Genomic DNA, 22,600 nt, shown 5'->3' on the forward strand with positions numbered 1-22,600 from the left:
GTAACCAGGAGCCCCTGACAGCCAGTTGCCTGCCTGACACGGCCCAAGACGCCACGATTTAGGATATTCCTATTTACGCAAACCTCTTGGCCCTCTTCTCTCCCACACAGACTCATATACCCTCCAACCAACCTCCAGCACACCCTGCGCATGGCCTCCTCTCCCATCCATTCTCCTTACCCATATGTACGGGGCCCCCTGGGAATACAAAGAGTCTCTCAGAGACAACGCAAATTACAAGGCAAGGTTTGCTATGTTTGTGGGCACCAAAGGGCAATTTGAGAAATTAAAAGAGTGAGGTTGCGTGGGTGGGACTCTCAGCTACTTTTAGAAAGTCAAGTGGAGTCAGCTCTAACTAAAGGGTGAAAGAGCCTGATTGCAGCTTTCCCTGGGCTGGTGAAGAGGAGTGCCCAGAGCTGCAGCATTCCCTGGACTGCGAGCACAGGAAGCATTCCTGAGCTGCCAAACTGCCCTCTTGGAAAGAGACTCCTGCATATCAATCTTCCAGCGCTAACTGTTTACAGAGTTAGTTAACAGCTGCACTGATGCAGCTGTGCCTCTGTAGCGCATCTGGTGAAGATGCTCTATGCCAATGGGAGAGCGCTCTCCCATCAGCATAATTACTCCACCTCTGTGAGAGGCGGAAGCCATGACAGCGGGAGAGCATCTCCTGCCGACATAGCACCAGTATAGACTCCACTTAGGTCAATCTAACTTGCGGCACTCAGGGTGGGGTGTCGGTGTCTTTCTCACATCCCGGAATGAGGTGAAATAACTTAAGCAGTATTGACAGGTTTCAGAGTAACAGCCGTGTTAGTCTGTATTTGCAAAAAGAAAAGGAGTACTTGTGGCACCTTAGAGAATATAAATAAATTGGTTAGTCTCTAAGGTGCCACAAGTACTCCTTTTCTTTTTAAGCAGTATTGTAGACCTGCCCTGGGTCTCCTTCAAGCCAGGCAGCGGAGGCTACCTCCCTTGCATCATTCTGGGCTTCACATGAACAGGACACTTTGCCATCCTCCCAAACAGAGGTAGTTAGATTTGATCTTGCTGCAATGATCAACTCAAAGCACATCTACAGCCTTGTCAAATAGCTCTGTACCCACCAACTCAGGAAAAGCCTGGGGAAAACATATGGGACACGCAACATGCCCTGAAGGGTCTCTGGAATCCCCAGGAGAGAATTCCAGAGCCAAGGGACCTCACTGAGAACACCTCACCAGGAGTGCCGCATTTAATATAACTGAGGCTACTAACTCAAGCACCTTGACTAATCACGACGGTAGCAGAATCCCACAAGAAGAGGGACAGGCAGGGCCAAAACCATTTAGGGCTTTGTACATTAAACCCTTCAGCCAATGCATATCATAGAGCATAGGTGTAACGTCCCCATAGGGATACTCCACTTCAGAGGAGGGCAGCTACTTTCTGGTCCCCCCTGCTCAGTTGCTTCTCCTGCTTTGTGTTTAGCTCCTTTGGGCTACAGTCTGCCATAAGAGTCACACAGGCACTGGTTTCCAGACATCTCCATTCAGATAGCAGGAGGCCAAGGTCCTTCTTCCCCAATGTCATTCTCTGTCAGCTAGTCAGAATTACAGATAAATTGTGCAACAAAACCTGTATCATCCAAAAGATAAATTCTCTTATCTCCATGCCCATGTGCTCCAGCACTGCCTCAATACCTGCCACACACTAGTCCAGCAACAAAGCTGTGCACCTGCTGTGGTATGAAATATTCCCATCCTAGAACTTTTTAATCCTTTTCAACAGCACTGAATGCCGAATATCTGAAACAAATTCCGAACGCACAAGTATAGAAACAAGCCTCTGAGTTAGTGACTGAACTAGCATAACATTTCTCTCTATAGAATATTCAACTTACACTAGAGATAAGAAATTCCAAGCCTGTCCAAGGGGTCTGCAAAAAAAACAATGCAAACAGAACAAGAATTCCCACCCACTCGACCTATAAGCCAGACCCCAATAGGACGCTAACAGCTCTAAGCTTTAGAGAGAATTGTCGTGGATGAATTTGTGGGGCAGCAGCACATACATGCAGAGCTCCTGCCATTCAGGCCCTACATTTGCACTACCAGTTCCGATGACAGAAACATGAAGAAAGCAGCACATCTTGCTCACACCGGCCTACCACCGAGGTGGTCATTTTGCAATAGATGATACAGCCTGAAGAGAGACTGCTACTGAATAATACTTCATCTAGGTAGCTTACGCTCAGTGGTAACATCTGTGCCCCCTCCCACTCCCATCTCTACCCACCCACGCAAACAGTATCTATGGTCTGGAAGGGCCAATCTGTTTCTGTCACTTCACCCAGTCTGTGCTTTACCCAAAGGACAGCAGTTGCCATTTGCTGCTTCTTGTCCCATTGATATTCATTCCATGGGCCTTTCCGAGTCCAGTTGCTCCCATCTCAAGTTTGGGTCAGAAATTATCTCAATTGGCAACTAATAACCTTAAGTATAAGCAGAGTCTGAAAGCTACCTTCCAACCCCCATTCCTGTCAGCAGCATCACCCAACAAGGGGACAGAGTAAATGGCATACACATGTCCCTCTTTACGAGTTCCAAAAGCCTGTGATCTAAGAACACCTGCTATCAATGAAGTCTCCCCACAGATTCATGCCCCTTAGCTTCTGAGAGCCAGAAGCAGCTATGTGTTCTCATAGGCAACGAAGAAGCTGAGGGAGCAACAAGCTAAGGCTGCTCGTACAGAGGAGACTGTCAGCTACATCCTAATCCCACCAACTGTGCCCAATCCTGCTGTCCTCACCCCACCTCCACCTCACAGTTTGGTCCAGATTTCTCTGAACGGGAAGTCATGGCAGAGGGAAACAATCATTAGCTGACACTAGGAAGTTCCAATCTCTACTTAGATAATTAATGGGAAGGGCACGTTTTACCTTTCTCAGGCAGAAGCTCCTTCTGGGAAGCTTAGAGCAAAAGCATTATAAATCAGGGAGATGATACACCCTGCAACACCAGTTCTTGGTCATGGTCTCCAATATTTGCTGCCCAAAGTTGAGTTCTCAGGCACATCTGATCAACATGCTGGAGCCACCCATCAGGCCTCAGAATGTCTATATGACTCCAACCCACACGAGACACCCAATGTCAGCAAAAATGCCTATCTGAGGTCATCACTTTGTCTCTAAAAAAGGGAGCAGTGGAGGGAGGCTTTAAAAGCTCCCTCTGACTTCAAAGCGAAGTGGTAGGCAGACCCAGCTCCTCTCCCCACTGCAGTGAGCTCTGATCTCCAGTGGAACTTGGAGTAAAGCTACCTTCTAATAATTAATGTTTTGACATCAAAGCCAGCATGCGGCTGGTCTGTAAACCATCCTTAGCCCAGAAATGAAGAGACGCCCGCACAGATTTTATCCAGTCTCTCCCTTTCAATCCAAAAGCCACACACAGGCACAGCATTAATGGGAAGATTCTTTTACTAAAATGGACCTTTGATGTTTAAAAAAAAAAATTGTTTTGTTTTGGGTTTTTTCCTCAGGTCTGAAAAGGGACAAAAAGCAGATGCCATGTGGCCAGCTCTACACTCTGTGTTGCTGCTGGGAGTGAGGAGGGCAGAGAAGGCCAGGAGGGGAGGCGGAAGCTCAGCTTAATCAATCAGCAGCAAAGGCACCCAAGATCAAAGAGCACGAAAGCATCAGTCAAAGTCACATTCTGTTGACCATGAGGGCAGAAACCTCCAGCAGAACCTGCTCCTGAGGCAGCTCTCACAAACTGGGAGTGGGAGGCTGGCTCTAGAAGCAACTCTAACTGGGTAGAACAGCACTACAGTTCTGGTGGAGAGAAGACTTGGGGAGGTAGGAGCAACTAGAGTCCTCCGCTGTGTGAGATCAGAGTCCCACTCAGCTCTCCATGCCTGTCTGAACACCAGGCTGCAGAGCAGCATCCCATATAGCTACAGGCAAGACATGAAAGGGGAGCTAGGTTTGGCCTCACACATCAGCACATGGAGGTGGAGAGAGAGAACGGAGCTGGTGAAGGATGACACCAGCCCTTCTGATTCTTCAGCCATTTCCCTACGGAGGAATGGGAGAGTCCGCTCCCCACTCCGGACTCCCATACAGGAGGAACAGCAGCCAGAGGGAGACAAGCTCAGCCTGGGCAGGCAGCACACTGTCCAGCTCTTCAGGCTCAAACCCCTCTCTCTCAGGAGTTCAATTCCGAGGATTAGAAGGGACCAGCCAGTCTGGAGCATACATGAATATTCATAATTTAACTGGAAAAGAACCTGACTGCTACATGATTTGCGGCTCAGGAATCCTTCCAGGGTCTGGCTTCTGTTTCTAGGCAGTGAAACCCTCTCAAGAATGGGGAGTAGCCACAGAGAAACCTGCAAAGGGGGAGATCATGCACACAAGCTCCACCCTGTTGAGCTCCCATGAAGCCAGGCTCTCTCTGAACCTCACCAGACATTTTTCTTGCTACTTCTAAGATTTTATTTGTTTAATTTCTTGACTGGCTCAGGGCTGAGGCCAAAACGTAAAACTCAAACCTCAAGGATGCCATAGCAGGAAGCATTCAAAAGGAAAGAACAGAGAAGGGGATTCTGTGTAGGGTTAAAAAAAAGTCAGCCCCTGTGTTTGGGAAGTAACCCAAGAGACTATCATCCCCAGCTTCTGGAGAGTGGACCCAGTGACAGCAGGAGAAGTTTTTAATCAAATTGTGAACTCCATTTTGTCTTGTAATCTCCATTTTCTGTTAGGACCTCCATTTTGTATTATGTGCTGAACACATTTAACTTTGCCCAAGGTAAGCTTATTGAATTGCATTCCAGCTAGCCTCCCTCCCCAGGAAAGGTTTTTGACACTGATGGAATATGCTCCTCTAGTCACACCCTACACACTTTATAATAATTTTTGTACAAAATATGCCTTGTAAGATATCATTTGAAAACTAATAACTTGCTGGTCAATAATATCATGGTGAAATGTATGTAGCAACCTTATGTGTCAAGTTATGAAATCCCCCCATGGTGATGTTAAAGGCACATGTTCAAACTCATGTAGCCCTTATTAGATATAACTGGTCAACCAGGCCTGTCTTAAACAAAGGGAGTGTGTTTACTTCAGTTTGCATGTAAGTGGTAAACAAAGTCCTCAGACAGCAAGGGGGTGAAGAAAAAAATAAAGAATCTGAATTTCAGCATACACGGGTGAGGAAAAAAACAGCAAGAAGCCTCCTTCTTCCACCCGACTCCATGTTTCCTTGCTCTCAGCTGGAAAGAACTGTATCTAGGGGTCACACTCAGGAACATGCATTTCAAAGGGTGACTGAACTATAAAAGTGAGGGCCAAAAACACCCCACTTTCTCTCTCCCTGTCCATCTCTCTCTTTTCACCTACGAAGACAAAAGAAACAGCCGTTGGACCTTGGGAGGAGATCCTGACCTGAAACTTGGTCAGCAATGCTACTGAAAACCTGTGGTAAGAATTTCACCTTGAATCAAGTTTAGTTTGTTACGTTTAGTATTAGGAAGCGTTTTATCTTTGTTTTTCTTGTCACCATTTCTGACTCTAATGCCTTAATACTTCTACCCACTTAAAACCTCTCTCTTTGTAATGAAACGAGCTTGTTTTATTCTTTTATCAAAACTAATCCAGTGCTGTGAACTGTGTGGGTAACTCCATTTGAGGAGGCAAGCTGCTGTACCTCAATCCCCTTAGAGGTGCAATGGATGATCTCATCTATCTGGACTGTCCAGGAGAGAGCTGGATAGTGCAGAACACATGTTTTGGGGGGAAATCTGAGATCAGAAGTGTGTTGGAGTCACCCTGAATGTAGTAACCAAGGTTGCTGGAAGCCAGAAGGTGGCTGCTGGCTTCAGAGTTGCTGGACAAGTGCTATGGCTTTACAAAGACACTCTTGGTGTGACCTGCAGGCTGACTGTGAGTGACCTAAGTTGGAAGCTACAACAGCAAAGCATTGTAAGGCACCCAAGTTTGCAGGGCAGTGGTGACAGCCCCCTCATTTATGTAGATTGCACCCCAAAATGTCAGACACCTCATTGAAGGATCATCACTGAGAAGCAGTCAGCTTTGGTCTCTCAACTGCTGGCCCATGAATCAATGGATTTTCTACACAGGGGCATCTGCATGGCCAGTAGATATGCAATTTGTTTGTCAATATGGGCACATGGCTAAAGGGAAAGAGACTGTATTGGGGGTGGGGAGGAAAGAGAATGCTTTTCTGAGCAGGGGGCTAAACACTGCGACTTACAAGCAGGAGTGGGTGGAAAGAGAAGGCAGAAAGAACTTTCGCTTGCCTGAAACACTGAGAAGCCTCGAACTCACAGAAGGGGTGAGATCAGACTTGGGAGGAGCCATCTCAAGACTTGTTATTTTTCAAATATCTGTAACTCTCTAGTTCTTTTTAAGAGTAAAGTGACTGTGGTTAAGAAATTTCTTTGCTAAGCCTGTGTTCCTTGCTTTCTTGACACGTTATCCCCGAAGGTGTTAAACCAGAAGCCAGAGTCCCATCTGCTAAGTGGAAATCTGGGGGAGCATATGTAAGCAACTAAGCAGCTTGCAGGGTACAAGATGGTACAAGGCACTGGTTTTGAGGACTAGGGCAGCTGGATTGGAGAGTTTCACATCCTAGGGAAAGCTCAGACAAATGGTTTGATCCAGGGGAGTCCTCCCTAGACTCCCGGAACTAAAACAGCGACTAGACTCTACTCAGACCCATTCGGGTTAGAAGTACATGCAACCCAGGATCTAGGTCCACTCACAAAAGATTGGTGTCCACACAGAGAGGCACTGGGTCAGGCTGCGAAAGATTTGAAAAGGCCATCCATTCTCCCTGGACACTACCCACAGGTGTATATTTCTAATCATGCAGAAGGTAACGGAGCCTCCACAAGTTACAAGCATATCTGGGGGGAAAAGTACAAGTCTGGCCAGTTAAATCCTATCTTTCCTTTGGCAAAACTACACAGTGAGTAATAGTGGGAAAGAGCTCAGTGCCCCATTCCTGGAAGCAAGCACGGATTCTGGCTACTGCGCTTAGCGCTGCAGAGAGCGTTTGTCATGCACTTGGCATGACTGGCACTATAGCAACCAGTCCCTTTTTTTAATGCTTCTAACTCAGCCTTGCTGACTCCATTTGTAAAGGAGACAACACATTTCGAAACCCAGTCCAACTCCTCTGTCCATTGCACAGAGGGCAAGTTCCTAAATCCCCACCACTCATCTATCTCTGGAACATCAGTCAAGCAGTCCAAAAGGCAACAACTCCCCAGCAACACAATGTCCTCAATGTCAGAAGCCACAAGCCCAGTGGCTCAAGTCCTAGGATTACAGGACAGAAAATACTAAAAACTGACAGTTTTCTTTTTCTTGTTAGAAGCCTAATCTCAGGCAAGGCAGGATGAGAGAAAAGCCCCTCTACCCCAGATACCTAAAGAAAGCAAAGCTCCCCTTACCTGCTCTTGCTCCTTTAGCTGTTCTTGGCTGGTCTTAGACTTCTTTGGCTTAGAAGGGCCTCCAGGACTAGAGAGAGATGTTGGCAGCTTTGAAGACAGCACATCTGACACTGGAAAGTCTGCAGCTACAGCGGTCCCCCCCAGACGCTGTCCATCTCCAAAGAAAGGGACAAATGGGGCAGGCGCAGGATCTGAGGGAGGCCACAACTCCCCCAAGCTGGCCTGGGATTTTTTAATCAAGTCCTGCTTATCTGCGCAGTTGTTTAAAGAGAAGGCCACATCTCTGGGGTCCAAGTCCTTTGAAAGCATGCTTGTGTGAGGTAATGGCATATCCACTGCTCCTTCAGTAAAGACCGGGCTCACTGGCAGCTTGCTAAATGGGGCCGCTGTGTCCAGAGCCTCCTCCTGGCCAGAGGAGCCACATTTCTTCATGACAACCCTTAAAAGGAGACACCACAGAAAGAAGTAAAAGCAAAATCATTGACTGGAAGAACTGTCCTCCCCTCCCAAAATGCCCTGGACACAGAGGAGACTGCTGGTCACAAAAGCCCAAACCCCCACAAGGTGCCTCCATAGGAAACCCACAGAAAATAAGTTTTCGTTACTTTGAAGTCAGTTCTAAAGAACCTGAGACCGACGCATTCCCTGGGAGAAAATCCCCCCTCCAGGAAACAGCAACTATCATCTGTACAGCCACCAGTAAATTGAGCAGGTGGATTGGCTAGTAGACACAGAATGAGACCTCCCACATTCTAGCCAGCAAGAGGCATGGCAGGCCCTGTGAGTTTAATATGCCTGAAATCTAAAGTAGGGAAGATGTGGTAGCAGGTTTTGGCCTTTCCTTAGTCAGAGGGACTTGAGCTTTGAATTGTTTGTTTCACTCAAGAGAAAAAACAAATCTGCAAAAGCCCCTTTAATCTGCACATCTGGTCAGTGCCAGGATCTGCAGCTGTGGGAAGCACATCTGGGCAGCAGTTTCAGATAAACAGGCAAATACAATAATTACTGAGTGCCACGATGTTCATCTCTTTGAACTTTTTTTTTTCATGCATTTTTTGGTACTTGAAACAAAACAAATTTACCACTAGAGTGAAAAATTATGAGAGAAGAGGAGGAAAGTTCCCAAACAGGAAATGCACTTTGCTCCTCCCAACCTGATGATGGCGTTGCCTCCAGTCAGACCAAGTGATTTCAGCGTTGTCCTCTCCAGGGAAGCTCTCCCTGCTATCTGCAACAAGAACAGAGGCAGAGATTTAGGGCATGTACTTACCAGAGGAGGCAGCCAAGGAGACTTTGCCCAGAAACAAATGCATAGCAAGGTCAGCACTGTGCCATCTAGTGGCCAGCTCACAGGCACCCCTTCTGCAGGTGGCATCAAAGCTTCCCACCATAACACCCACCTTCACAGTTCTTACCAAACTTACTCAAATGCTTTGTAGTATTCTTAACCATTCTAGCTGCAAAGTTAACTAGACATACATGGCCATATCTGAGGAGTTCTTTTCAGGGCCAGTCCCACCCCAGAGGTTGGTTTAAAGGCAACGCCTCTAGGCTCTGAAATCAGATTCCATTCATGTCCCTCCCCTCCCTGACCCACTCCCAGAATAAGGAGGATCTATCCATAGAGTTCAGAAGGAGATGAAGGGGACAGCTGGGGAAGGCAGACTCCAAAATACTCTCACAAAATATTAAACAAAAATATTAATGCTCGAGAGATCAAAACATGGAGAAAAGAAAATATTTACTGAAGTGAAACCACTGTTGTGACTCTTGAACTTTAAGAAAAGTTAAAAAACACCCACAAACAGGTCATTGAGAGCATTTTATGGGCTCAGAGGCCTGAATAGCTCCAGATTATGTTCCAAAGGGGCTTTTTTTCCCATACACACACACACACACACACCCCCCCAGGCTTTGAAAAGACCAAAGCTCTTCCACTTTCCCTCAAGAAAGCTGGGAGAGGGAACATTTTCCAGGCTGGAAAGCAGTGCTGGGTCTTCCTTATTTTCAGAAACAGAGGAAGGGAGACAGCTGAGAAGAGTTTTCTGACTTACCTCATCTCGCATGTAAATACAGACTGGAGAGAATTCACCATGCTGCTCCACACACTCCCTGCAAGGAAAAGGAAAAGGAAGTGCAGCTGTCCGTACAACTCAACCTCTCTGAAACCCTTGGAGTGGAACAGCACTAGGTAAGATCAGGGGGCCACATTCTACTCTACGTACAGCAGTGTAAATCCAGAATAACTCCGCAAGGTCAATAACAGCAGAATTTGGCCCAACATGTCCACTATTCCGTCAAACGCAGACCAATGGAGGGTTTTAAAAAAACAAACAAAGAAAAGCTAATTCCTCAGCCAGATTTTGAGATAAAGAAAGAAATCAGAAAAGTTGATTTTCTTTGTAACTTTGGGCAAGTCAATCTCCCCATCCACCAGTTCCCCATCTCTAAAACTGGCAACAATTTTTCACAACGCTTTGTTTAGCTTAGGGTATCTATTACAATTTAGGTTGTATTCTCTTTGGAGCAGGGACTGTTTCTTACTATGTATGTAAGCATCTAGCACAGAGGTGGGCAAACTACAGCACCCGGGCCACACCCGGCCCATGCAACCGTCCTGCCCGGCCCCTGAGCTCCCGGCTGGGGAGGATACCCCCCCCCGCCCCTCCCCTGCTGTTCCCCCTCCCCCGCAGCCACGCTGCCAGTGCTCCGGCCCACCGCTCCTGCTGGGCAGCACGGGCAGCAGGGTTGCATGCTCCTGCTGCTCTGCGCAGCATGGTAAGGGAGCGGGGGGGCTGGATAAGGGGCAGGGGGTCCCAGGGGACAGTCAGGGGACAGGGTGCAGGGGGAGTTGGATAGGGGTTGGGATCCTGGGGGGTAGTTAGGGGTGGAGGTGTGGATAAGGGGCAGGGCAGTCAGGGGACAGGGAACAGGGGGAGGTTGGATGGGGCAGAGGTTCTGGGGGGGCGGTCAGGGGATGGGGAACGGGAGGGTTGGATAGGCATTGGAGTCCCAGGGGGCCTGTCAGGGGGCGGGAGAATGGAGAGGGGTCAGGGCAGTCAGGGGACAGGGAACAGGGGGGGTTGGATAGGGGGTGGGGTCCCAAGGGGTGGTCAGGGATGGGGGCGGTGGCTCTGACAGGGGGCAGGACGTGGGAGGGGGTGGGCCAGGCTGTTTGGGGAGGCACAGCCTTCCCTACCCGGCTCGCCATACAGTTTCACAACCCCGATGTGGCCCTCAGGCCAAAAAGTTAGCCCACCCCTGATCTAGCAGAAAGGAGACACAAATAATAAATAATCTAAGGAGGAGAGTGATGCAGTTGTGTCTTGGTACCAGACATACAACATGGACAACAGCATTATTTCATACATTCTGGAGAGCAAGGACTTGAGGAAGCCATAGAGAAGGCAGCTGCAATAGCCAAGGTGTGAGATGAAGACATGGCTAAGAACTTCAGTGAGGCAGGGCACATACCAACAATGTTGCAGAGCTGGTCACAGGCAGTTTGCAGGCAGAGGAGATGAGGGAAATAGGGACTTCAGAGTCAAGGAAGAAGCACAAGTTTTGGACAGCAGAGAAGCAGCCAGAGAACGTGCTGTTTCTCCCCTTTCCCCAAAGAGAAGCACTTTTCTCAGGCCTGGTCTACACTTAACATGTAGGTCAACATAACTACATCACTCAGGGAGGTGAAGAATCCACCCCACTAAGCACTGTAGCTATGCTCACCTAACCCCCAGTGTAGACGCAGCTAGATTGATGGCAAAATGATTTCATTGACCTAGCTACCGTCACTCGGGGAAGTGGTGTTCCTACAGTGACAGAAAAACCCCTTCCACCACTGTAGGCTGCATCCACACTACAGTTACGCCAGCATAGCTTCAGTGCTATAACTATGCCTCAACAGTCCCTGTAGTGTAGACATGGCCTCAGACATTTAGATCTGAAAGGGCGATTTAATCTCAAATGTACTTCAAGACAGGGAAAGAAGACTGCCAAGAAGGAGGCAGTAAAAGGGGTCCGGTAAAAGGTTTGTATATTTGATAGTCATCAGCACAAAAACAGTTATTTACCTTGCAGCAACTCTGGTTCTCTGAGAAGTTTGTCCAGGTACTGGTAGCGTGCATGTGTCTCCTGTGCTCAAGGTCAGAATCTTTTGATCAGCAGTGTCTATGGGGGCCATGCCCTGCATGTCCTTGTGCTCCACCTCAGCCTGACAGCATGCAGGGCAGAGCAGCCCCAACCAGTTCTCAGTTCCCTCACTAATTCAGAATCCCAGCAGAGAGACACTCCGAAGGAGCTGGGATGGAGGGGGAGTCATGGGATCAACATGGATAAAACATCTCTAAGAACTAGTTACTGCTGCCAAATCTCCATTTGAAAAGGTCTGCTGGCATACCTATGACGTCAAACCTTCCCAATGCAGACACATCTTATACTGGAAAAAGCATGATTGCAAATATTGTTTATACTAGTTCAGTGAACAAAATAAGCTATATCTGCTCTGCAGATTTCTGGTATAGGAATGTCTCTTAGGCAAACTACAGTGATTGCCTGAGCAATAGTTGAGTGTGATTCAATTCCTGATGAAGGGGTAGACTAGCTAACTAATGTAATACTGTAATGCATTGGGTAATCCAAGAGGATAATCTCAGAGGAGAGACTAGTTGGCCCTGCACAGTTTTTCCCCAATGCCACAAATAAAGAGGAGGATTATCAAGTGGCTTTGTTTTATTCAAGTAATATAGCAGGGCACTGGGAAAATTTATAGTATGCAGTTTGCCTTCCCTAGGTTCAAGTGGAGTTTGGAGAGGAAAACTGAGAAACTGATACTTTGGGTTTAAATGACAATCCGACATCACCTTAATGAGGACTTTAGGATGGGGTCTCAGCATTACTTTATCCCTGTGGATGGACTACTGTGTATGGAGGACATGCCATTAATACTTGGATCTCACCAGCCCTTCTGGCTGATGTGATAGCTACCAGAAAGTCTGTTTTCAGGGTGAAATGGTGAAGAAAGCACTTAGTTAAAGATTTGAAGGAGAGTGCCAGAAGGCCCACCAGAACTATATTAAGATCCCAAGACGTGGGAGGTTCCTGAATGGGGGTGGGGGGAAGATAGGCATAAACCAGCCCTTTTATAACAATGGGACGAGAACACTGAGTTTGAACAGGAAGGTGGCAAGTTGAAACGGCATCTAACTGGACCCTGACAGAGCTGACAGTGAAGCCCGATAGCTTAAAATGGAGTATGTAATCTAGAATGGGTTAGGACTTTGTTGTGAAGCCCAGATGGAAAAAATCTCTGCAAGATCAGTCTACAGATCAAAGTGGAAGAGGGCTCCTGCTCAATATCAATAATCCTTGGACTTCTGTGGAATAGTCTCCCTCTGTTATGCTCAGCCAGCTAACTTTCAAGCAGTCACGTGAAGAGACATGGGGTCTGGGTGCAAAATTTTTCCCTGATTCTAGGAACATAAGTATGGAAGATTGAGGCGAGAGATTTGCAGAGGTCTGTGAGCCAGTAATGTTTGGCCCAATAAAGAGCTGTAAGTATCACTGTGGCAACAGCCTGGCTGATGTTTATTACGACCAGCGTATGACGGGATGGGGGAAAGACCTCTACAGAAAGATGATGGAGGCTAGTATCACAATTCTGAATCTGAGTCAATGAATGTGTTTTGTTGCCTCAGATCCAGGATAGGGCACATTCCCCCTTTTCTTTTGGGAGCAAGGAAGTAGCTGAAATAGAAACCCTTCTCTCTGAACTCGAGATGGTGCTTCTCTGGCTCCTACTTGAAATAAAGAACCCACTTCTTCCCTCAATTGTCTCCCCGAGATAGGTCCCTAAGAGGGACAAGAGACAGGAGGCAAGAACTGGAATTCTATGGAGTGGTCTTTGGCAATAATCTCCAGTAACAAATGCTCTGAAATAATCCCAGTTTGTGCCTGAGAAAAATAGGAAAGGTGTCAACTAAAAATGGCAAAAAGAGAAAGGCAAGTTGTGGCGGAACTGGTATACAGCTTTCAATAGGAGCATCAAACCTGCTGTTTGGGAGCTAATGCAAGGTGGATGCTGGTAAAAGAAGAGGGGCTCTCTTGTGGGTGTGTAATGACTAATCCATATGGGAACTGACAAGATCCGGTCCTTCAAAGTAAAGATCTTCAATCGTAATTTGGAGTTCTCTAGGAATCCCTGAGGACAAGTGCCTCCTATACTGAATCCCTGGTGACCATAGGGGGCTGTAGGTGTTTTTTTTTTTAATCAAGGTAATCACAAGGGAAAAGTTGTTGGATGACCTGAAAAGCGAAACAGCTTGACTCTGAGGAAAAAGAAAAAGAAATATATTTGCTCTGGATGTGCTGCTGTCCTCCCCTTGGTAAGAGGGGAAGGTACTGGTGCTAGGGGCTTCTTAGGATTTCTCATTACTGGGGAAACCAGTACCTGTAGCAATGGTACCAAAGGCAATGTCTGGAACTCTAAATCTGTAGCTAGTAATCAATAATAACGTGGCATCATTAGACTCTGGCATTATCACCAGGTCCAGTACCATGGATATCAGTACTGTAGCCAAGAGGGAACTGTTGCTGGTTCCACCCTTTGGTACTGCGGTTGATTTGGCTTCAGTCAGTGCTGGAGGAAGCAAAGGGTCCACCACAGTGGCCAGCACTGAGTGATAAGGCTTGTGGGTCCAAGATTTAGAAGAGTCAGTAGGTTCATGATTCTTTCCTCCTGCTCTAGGAAAGAAGCATGGTGCTCTGAGTCATCCCTGATACTGTCCTCTACCTGCCCTGCCTTGAGGTGGTACCAGTCTTCAGTGCTCAGGTCTCAACTCGCATACAGCTTGATATGAGGGACTGAAGACAGCATGTCAAAGGAGTAGAAGTTTTCTCCTCAGGAGTAGCGAAACGAGCTTTGGGGTAGAATTCCTACTTACTGGGCCGCTGAAGGAACTGGATTTCTGAGAGAATGTTCCTTTTTTGAATCAGTGGGCTGTCCTGAATCCAATACACCTCTTGCTCCAACAGAAAGAGTTTTAACAGAGTATCTCTGAAGTGGCAGGTTCTGTGGGAGAAGGACCAGCACCCTGAACAATGGTCCAGAATACAGCCCACACCCAAACAAAAAAAGGCAACATTTATATTCATCCATTGAGACTAAGACCACTGAATATACGCAGAACTTGAAGCACAAGGGTTTGAACTCAGCCATTTAGCACTAAGGCACTGATGCACTAAACTGAAGAAAATTAGTCAAAATCGACTAAAATAAAACAAGGAGCTGCCAAAGGCAGGAAAATGTTCCTATCTAACAGGTTCTGAAGAGAGGCTGCTGCATGGCACCAGATGCAAGCCATCAAATTCCATCTTGCTGCCATGGGCAGTAAGACCAAATTCACAGGTTGATCCCAACCATTTGAGTTGAATTCATTCTAACCCTTCCTGGCAAGGAGTTTTGTAGCTAGAGTTCCATTACTGAGAATGCTCTGGCCCCAGAAGCAAGTAGTTTAAATGTAACTCTCTCTAGCTACTGTGTTCCTGTGACACACCGCTGCCTTGGAGATACATGAAGGGTAAGACAGACTCTGAGGTAGCTGTGTCATAGTCTGTTAAAGGCTTTGATTTTGAGACTCGGACCCTTTAATTCTGCTCTCAAATGACAGTGAAGTACATGTAGCACACGTGTGACATGCTCAAAATCAGCCTTTGTAGTTTAGAAAGCTCCTGCTGCATGCTGGGTACAGCCCCAAACAGTGATTTGCAGTAACCTCACCTGGAGGTGAAGACAACCTAAGCCCCAAAGGAAAGCTCTCAGGCTAGAGGAGGAGGCACCGTTTCCTGATCAGGCACAGATGAACGAAATAATTCTTTAGCACTGTAGCAATCTGTGCATCTAGGAGGAAAGTCCAGCACAACCCCACAGTGACACACTTCTTTCAACATGTGAGCTGATTCTGTTGATCACAGGTGAAATCTAAGGAACTTCCAAATACCATGTGCCTCCCCATCCCTACTAGAATCACTCTTCTCTTTCCTGAGCAGAGCTTGTGCCAACTATTCTTCATGTAACCGCAGATCTCTTCCAGGCATGGAATGACCAACAGTGTTGAAGGCCACAGAGATCCAGCAGTTTCAGCACAAAGGTTTGTTTCTCATCCAGAACCAGAGGGAAGCCATCCATCAGCAACAGCAAGACTTTCTGTCCTGCAGCCTGGTCTGAAATCAGTGTCAGGGGTGTGGGGTGACAGCAGAGGACATATGCTTCTGGAGCTTGGATGCCACCTCCTTCCAGATAACCATGCCAGGAAAAGGGAGATTGGAGGCTGGACAGTAATTGATGGGTGAGTGCATAGGGCTCCTAGAGTAAGATGTGAACATCTTGCTGGTGCATGGGGACTGAATTTCCAGGATCTCTCCCTCTGCACAGAACTGACCAGATCATAGCTTAACACTGGAGAGAGACCATTTCAGTTTTGAGGAAAATTCAGTTGTGTTAATAGGCATTAATAGTAAAATAACTAAATTTTAAGAGTTCAGTATTTGGATTTGAAGTAGTATTTGGATTCATCGCAAAATCAGTAGAGTTAGCAGAAAAGCACTTCAGCTCTCTGGATCGTCCCAGCAAGGCTTCGACATGGGGCAGGTTACAGTCAATCCCTTTAGTATTTCAGTGCAAGAGCTAGGGCTGTAAACTTTCTGTTCTCAGCCCTCAGATTATGAAAGGTGATGGCTCTTCTGCCAAATCCCTCCTTATCCATCACCAAGAGCCAATAAATGATCCAAAATGGGGCTGCCAAGGGTTCAACACAGACTTACGGACCAGCAATCAATTCCCCTCTGTAGGGAGGGAGAGTTGCACGCAGAGATCTGAAGGAATCCAAAGTTCATTTCCTCACTTAGAATCATGCATAACACAGTTACTCCCAAGGACACTGGGTGACCAAGGGCCAGTACGACAGGTAAGCTCAAGCCTGAAGGTCCCAGAAAAACAGGCCTGTTTCAGGAGACTGCAATCAAGAAATCACATGGAACAGGGAAGCAGGATCAAGCAAAGAACAATAGCTGGGCCTTGCTCACACTCCACCCACACTGCAAAAGCTCCATCCAAACCCCTTGAGGAGTCCAATGTTTCTGCTGAAGGGAAGGGTCCAGAACTGAGATAGTTACCATGGCTGCCATGAACATTCCCACTGCTAGGTTTCTGTATTAGCACAGGTCCCCCTTTCAGAGATTTTGTCTCAGGCAGCCTTCTAGGCTTTCAAGATACAGTCGGTCTCCTGGTTTTCCTTGTCCCTCTCTGGCCATTCTTTTAGCAACTCTTTCAGCAGGTCCTTCTCTGATGCTCTGTGCGGGTTTCCCCAGGGCTCCATCTTTGGCCCTTTTTTCTTCTCATTTTACACCCTATCTATAGATCTGATCAGCGTACATGGTTTCAGTTACCTGCCACGTTCTGATGACTCGCAAACTCTCTCCCCTCCATCATTAAACTCTCTCCTTCTATCCAATCCTGCATACCAGCCTCTAAACACCACCTCTTAGATGTCTCCTTATCTGAAACTGAACATGGGCAAAATCATACTTTTTATCTTCCCACCAAACAACTCTACTCTCCTTTTTCTTCGCTGTTACCACCACCATCCTCCACAGGTCTGCAACTTGGGGGCGACCTTTCATTCCTCCCACCTCCCTTACCGCAACACATACAGCCCGTTCCAAGTCCTGCCACTTCTCTCCAGGATTCATCCTTCTCTCTCCATTCTCACAGTCAAATCTCTCCATTCTGGCCTGTAACAAGGCACTGGTAGTTGGGACATGTGTTACAATCCTTGGGCCCTTTAAGAGCAAGCATTCTGGGACCCTACACCATTGTTGTGCCACCTCTGGAAGGGACCATCTAACATCCCTGCTGTAAGGGAAAAGATCACCGACCCAAGAGAGGCTAGGGAAAGGACTATCCAGTCCCTAGGAAGCAAGCTGTGGACAACCTGCAGCAAGGGCCAAAGGACTACCAAGACCAGGGAGGATAGCAGTGTACAATTTGTGTTTTGAAACTTGTTTTGTTAACCCCCCAAAAGGGCATACTAAAATGGAGAACTGGCCAGAGGCCTCATCATTCAAACTCCAAATTCCTTAACTACCAGGAGAGATGGCAGACTACCAGCTGGAAGAGGAGGAAACTGAGGCATGGTGGCACCCTATCAAAAAGACCTACTTTATAGTGAACAAGTTGGACTTGTATACGTTATCTATTGTTATTTCCCTTCCCCTGACCTCTGTCTACATGTTTGTTCTTAGATTGTGAGCTCCTTGGATCAAAGCACATTCTTTTTATAGTGGGTACTACCGCAAATAAACAACAGCACAGGGTCAGAGTGACAGAATGTTCTTCACAAACACCAGGGCAAACAAACACTGTTTAAGTGAAAGAATTTACAGAAACAGAGGAAGCTGCCAGATGGGCAGGAGTGGGAGAGAGAAAAGGGACAGCATCCCCTAATCCTGCTGCCAGAGGTGGGGTGTGCAGGACCACGTGCCTCAATCCAGTCTCTGTAGGGCAGACACAAATCAAAGATCCAAGAGATTTGTTTTTGTGTAACTGCTGGAAGCCAGCAGGCTCCTCCTCCAACGGCTGCTAATCCATTACGTGCATTCACTGAGGCAAGCAGACACATCAAAGAAATAGCAGTGTGTTTGATGTGCTGTTCTTCAGAAGGGGAAAGCAGGCAGATTAGATTCTCTCATGTAGTAATCTGACAGGACCTGTAAACATCTTGTGCAAGGAGTGCAGCACATTGAGAGGAGGAGCAGCCTGCAATAGCTTCCAGACTTTCTTCAGACTCAATTAGCAGAGATGGACACTGGAGACCGGAGGGAAATTCCAGTGGGTTTAGAAGACTTCCCTTTATGCATTTCAGGCGGCAGAGCTCTCCAGGAAAACATCTCCAAAGGGAAAGCCCAAGGAAGGATGCAGCAAAAGCCAACAAACGGAGAAATAACTTATGCTACCAGGACCCACGCAGAAGTAACCATAAGTCAGTGACTTCAGCCAAGAGACCATCAGTCCAAATGTTACATGACCAAGTCACATATGGCATCTTTACTGCTTCCTGCATTTAATGAAAAGTCCATCCAAACTGCTGATCTCACCTCCCAGTGTCTGATGGGGTGAAGTTAATAATTCTTAACACTTCTGTAGCACTTTACATCTTCAAAGAGCTGTATGTACATTAACTATTAAGTTGGCATTACAATAACCCACAGCAAATGAGACCACTCCATGAAACCAAATCACACAAGAAAGAGCTCACATTTTTAACTGAGGAAAAACTAGTTGACATGTGAGCGAGCTGTAGAGAGGTTATTTATCACTCACTGCACATAGATGGCTTCCCCACTAGACAGCAGGTATTTCCACCATTAAGAGGGGGCCTTCCTTATAACATTACTGACACCCCTGGGTCTTAGCTCCTTAACACAAGATTGAAATGCCCTCGGCTCTATCGGGGGTGGGGTATTTAAACCCTCGAGGGCAGTGGCAGTGAGACAGGACATGTGTATGTGTCCGGCCCCTTCCTGTCTCATATTCCACCCCCTCCAATCATTCTAGTCAGTTCTGACTGACAGCACTGAGGTAGAGCTCTCAAAGGCCGAGGCAGATCCAAATATGATCAACATGGGATCAAAAGAAATATTCCTTAAAAAAACAGAACTAAGAAAAACATCTCAAAGAGATAATCCTCCAGACTTTTGAAAGGAGGTGAGTGGAGCAGTAAGAGCCCTCCAAGAGCATAATCTCAGAGACAAACAAAGTTTTCTCTTCTCTAATGACATCACAGGAGCACAATCAGTACTCTTGAAAAGGAAGAAGCATGAGGGACGTCCAAAAAGACAAGTGAGTAAAGCTGTAACAAGTGACATTGCTAAGGACAATACCAACAGTGTGAACAGAGAGGTTTAGGGAGCTGACTGTTTTAGAGAAGAGGACTACAAATACCTCATGATAATCAGGCTCAGCATTCAAGCCTGAAGATGAAACAACAATTAAAGAAAATATTTAAGATGTGACCAACTGAAAATGAGATATCCCAAAAGAAAAACTTGTTTGGGGTTAAGAGAGTTCAGCCTCCGCCTACCCTGGAGCTACTACAAAACAGGAGTCCCTTCCTGCATCCCAATCCAAGCAATGCTGCTTTGGTAAATGTGTAGAGAGGAGACCATATCGCAGCATTGCATATGTACAGGATGAAAACACATCTGAGGCAGGCAGTGGTGGCCACCTCACCTCAAACTGAGTGAGCCTTGCCATGACTATTTCTTGACACGACCATGTAGACACAGTCTTCTTACTGACAACACTGCCCAGTGAACTGATGTCAGAAAACAAGAACTTGGTTTGTCCTTTTATTTGACCCAAGTAGAACCCAAGTATTTTTTGACACAAAGCATGCGGGGAAGTGGGTAGGAAGAGATTGGCCTCTGCTGTCCATCACTGGAAGAAGAGCCTCTTCTTGATCCAGAAATCATTCATGAGGAGCTAACATGGATCAGCTGCAGTGCACCTACAGTCTTATTCACTTCCCTACCAGGTACACTACTATAAGGAATCTTTTGTGGGATGCAGGAGGTTTACATATCCATATAGGTTCCAGTGCCTCTTTGCTTGTTTATGTAAGATAAGGAGACCTAATTATCTGTTTGAACCAGGATCACATTTATTAGGTCTCCAAAGGTCCTTAATGCAGACAGGACCATCCTTGTCTCCAGAACATTTTTGTGCTACTGCCGTTCCTGGAGGGACTAAATTCCCATGGTGAGAAGTCCACATCCATGGATTCTTCTGTTACATACATCTGTGGTCACACTATGAACAGGTGGTGTTTGGAAGCCTGCTTCTAATTACGGATAGTCCCTAGACTGGGACAAGGGCAGAAAGTCCTGGGGGGAGGGGGGGTGTCACCCATTACCAGGATGATGCAAGAGTCTCTGTGATACTAGAACGTACAGAGGGGAAAATTTAAACTCAGGAAGGCTTGGTGTGTGACTACTGGAAGGGAATCTGGCTCATGCTTTACCCAGGTACCTGCCCTTACAATTTAAAAACAAAAACCTAAGTGCTACAGGAGTTCTCCCAGTCTCACATGAAGGAGCTAAGACCCAAAAGTGAGAATCCTACACGTATGTTATCTTTAGAATGGATGTTTTGGGTTACGAGAGCCATTCAATTTACTGTAGTTTAGTTTAATCTTAACAATAATGCCTCCCCAGTCACCAGCATGTCAGCTTTCTTGTCCTTCTGAGAAGGGTACTCAGGCAGCTGTTTTAGTATCAAACATCTTTGTTTTCTTTTGTCCTTAGTTTGAATTGCCTTAAAGGACCTGTTTTTGGATTGTGCATTCAGCCAACCCAAACAACTTTCTTCCCATGTATCAAACAAGGGAGAGACCTAAAAAGCAACGATTACTTCCCCTCAGAACCTGTGCCAAAGGGAAGCTCTTCAGGACTAGTGTGTACTATGCAGTTTCTTGGGCCCTAGCAAAGACAGCGTATTCCAATGATAGAGGAGCAATCAGCAAGCTTCAGGTTTTCAGTAGCCCCCAGCCACTGGCTGGCAAAGGATTGATGCTACCCTCTAACACTCCCAGAAATGATGCAAAGTTCTGCTCTGAAAAATTACATTGAGGACTGTCTCCACAGCCCAAGGCCAGCCTGCCTGAGCCACAGCATGTACCGCTCTCAGTTCATAACCACATCCGCTCATAGGAGACACTTTATCCTCCATTTGCAGCTTTAGTAAATATACTAATTCAGTAATTCAGTCTATGCCAGGAATTGCCTGAACGTCCACATATTTGAACTCCTCAATTGGTCCCACTATCAAAGGGACTTTAAAAGCAATGACAGGTTTCAGAGTAGCAGCCGTGTTAGTCTGTATTCGCAAAAAGAAATTTGTTAGTCTCCAAGGCGCCACAAGTACTCCTTTACTTTTTAGAAGCAATGAGACCAAAAGTATTTGGAAAACCTGCATACGAGCTCCTCCAGCACCCAGCTCTGAGGAATGGGGGGAAGGAGAGGAGTTTCCTTCCCACCTGGCCCCCAACTCCTTAGATCACATTCCTGTAGAGATCTTATGCATCAATTATCACATGAAATCAAAAATGTTAATCATACACGGTTGACATGGACTAAGACATTCATCTGCATGCTGTTACTCATCAGATTATTCCAAATGACCTTTTATTTCCTAGAAGTCCTAGTGTCAGAGCTCTGGGAGCCTTTGGAGGGTTTGGCATGATACTGAATCACTTACTTTTTTTAGATGGGTATTTGAATGGTTTCAGTAGTCAAACCAGCTTCCAGTTACACAACATTGCAGCATAGCATCTGCACCATGGTGCAAGAGCTTCAAATGCAACAGAAACTCTCCCATCAAGTTAGAAAAAGCCCAGAGCACCAGCCAGAAAGTGGGAACTGAGCAAATGAAAGAATAAAATAAGCAGACAAGGCCAGAAGAGACAGCACATTAGCAAAAGGTAAATCCTGCTAAAAAAACGGGAAGCTGAAATCCTCCATACTACTCCTGGCAGAATTGACAGAATTTGCCTCAGCTTCAAGAGGCTCAGTCTTCCAAAGCCACAAACAAAAATGAAATCAAAGAGTAGAACTGTCTTTGGAGTAGTTTATTAGTTTGACATTTTAAAAAAATGCTGCTATTGTTCTTGAGTCAACTAAAGACGGAAGGAGCCGCGGAATGCAGACTGCAGCAAAGCCGAGGCAAACTACAGAAACTTCTTAACCCTTAGAAATATGTATGACGTTCTTTCCAACTAGAGCAAGACAGCAGGAGCAGGCATGAAACCCTGCTCTTTAAACAAGACCTAGTCAATGGTTTGAAAATGCCACTTTAGCCTGTACTCCAGGCTTCCCCAAAGCGTTCAGAGGAAACCAGCCGTTTGTTCAAGAAAGAACCCCACTCGTCCGAACACATGGAACTGCCAGAGCAGACACACCAGTGGTACATCTAGTCCAGCCCCCACCTCTTGCAGTAGCAAATACTTCAATGTAAGTCCCCATAATGTACACATACAGTAACAGGTCCACAGGGAAGTTTATTCCCAGCCTTAGGAAGTTAGTGGTTGCTTTA

The 22,600-nt window shown here is 46.5% G+C and overlaps 1 protein-coding gene across 4 annotated transcripts in view; it reads right to left on the reverse strand.

The window, feature by feature from the left end:
- The window catches only part of ASPSCR1 (ASPSCR1 tether for SLC2A4, UBX domain containing), an 87,806-nt gene that overhangs the window by 44,832 nt on the left and 20,374 nt on the right, over nt 1-22,600 (reverse strand). For all 4 annotated transcript variants that reach the window (XR_013347873.1, XM_077833262.1, XM_077833263.1 and 1 more), the window contains 3 exons: nt 9,513-9,570; nt 8,613-8,686; nt 7,459-7,897 (listed from right to left, as the gene is read on the reverse strand). Coding sequence is in view for 3 of the 4 variants with exons in the window: in XM_077833262.1 (XP_077689388.1) it covers nt 7,459-7,897; nt 8,613-8,686; nt 9,513-9,570 (571 nt within the window). In the remaining variant the exon portion in view is untranslated. The remainder of the gene's footprint in view (nt 1-7,458; nt 7,898-8,612; nt 8,687-9,512; nt 9,571-22,600) is intronic.

This window comes from Eretmochelys imbricata, chromosome 14 (genome assembly GCF_965152235.1).
Source record: "Eretmochelys imbricata isolate rEreImb1 chromosome 14, rEreImb1.hap1, whole genome shotgun sequence".
In the NCBI taxonomy this organism is placed as follows: Eukaryota; Metazoa; Chordata; order Testudines; family Cheloniidae; genus Eretmochelys; species Eretmochelys imbricata.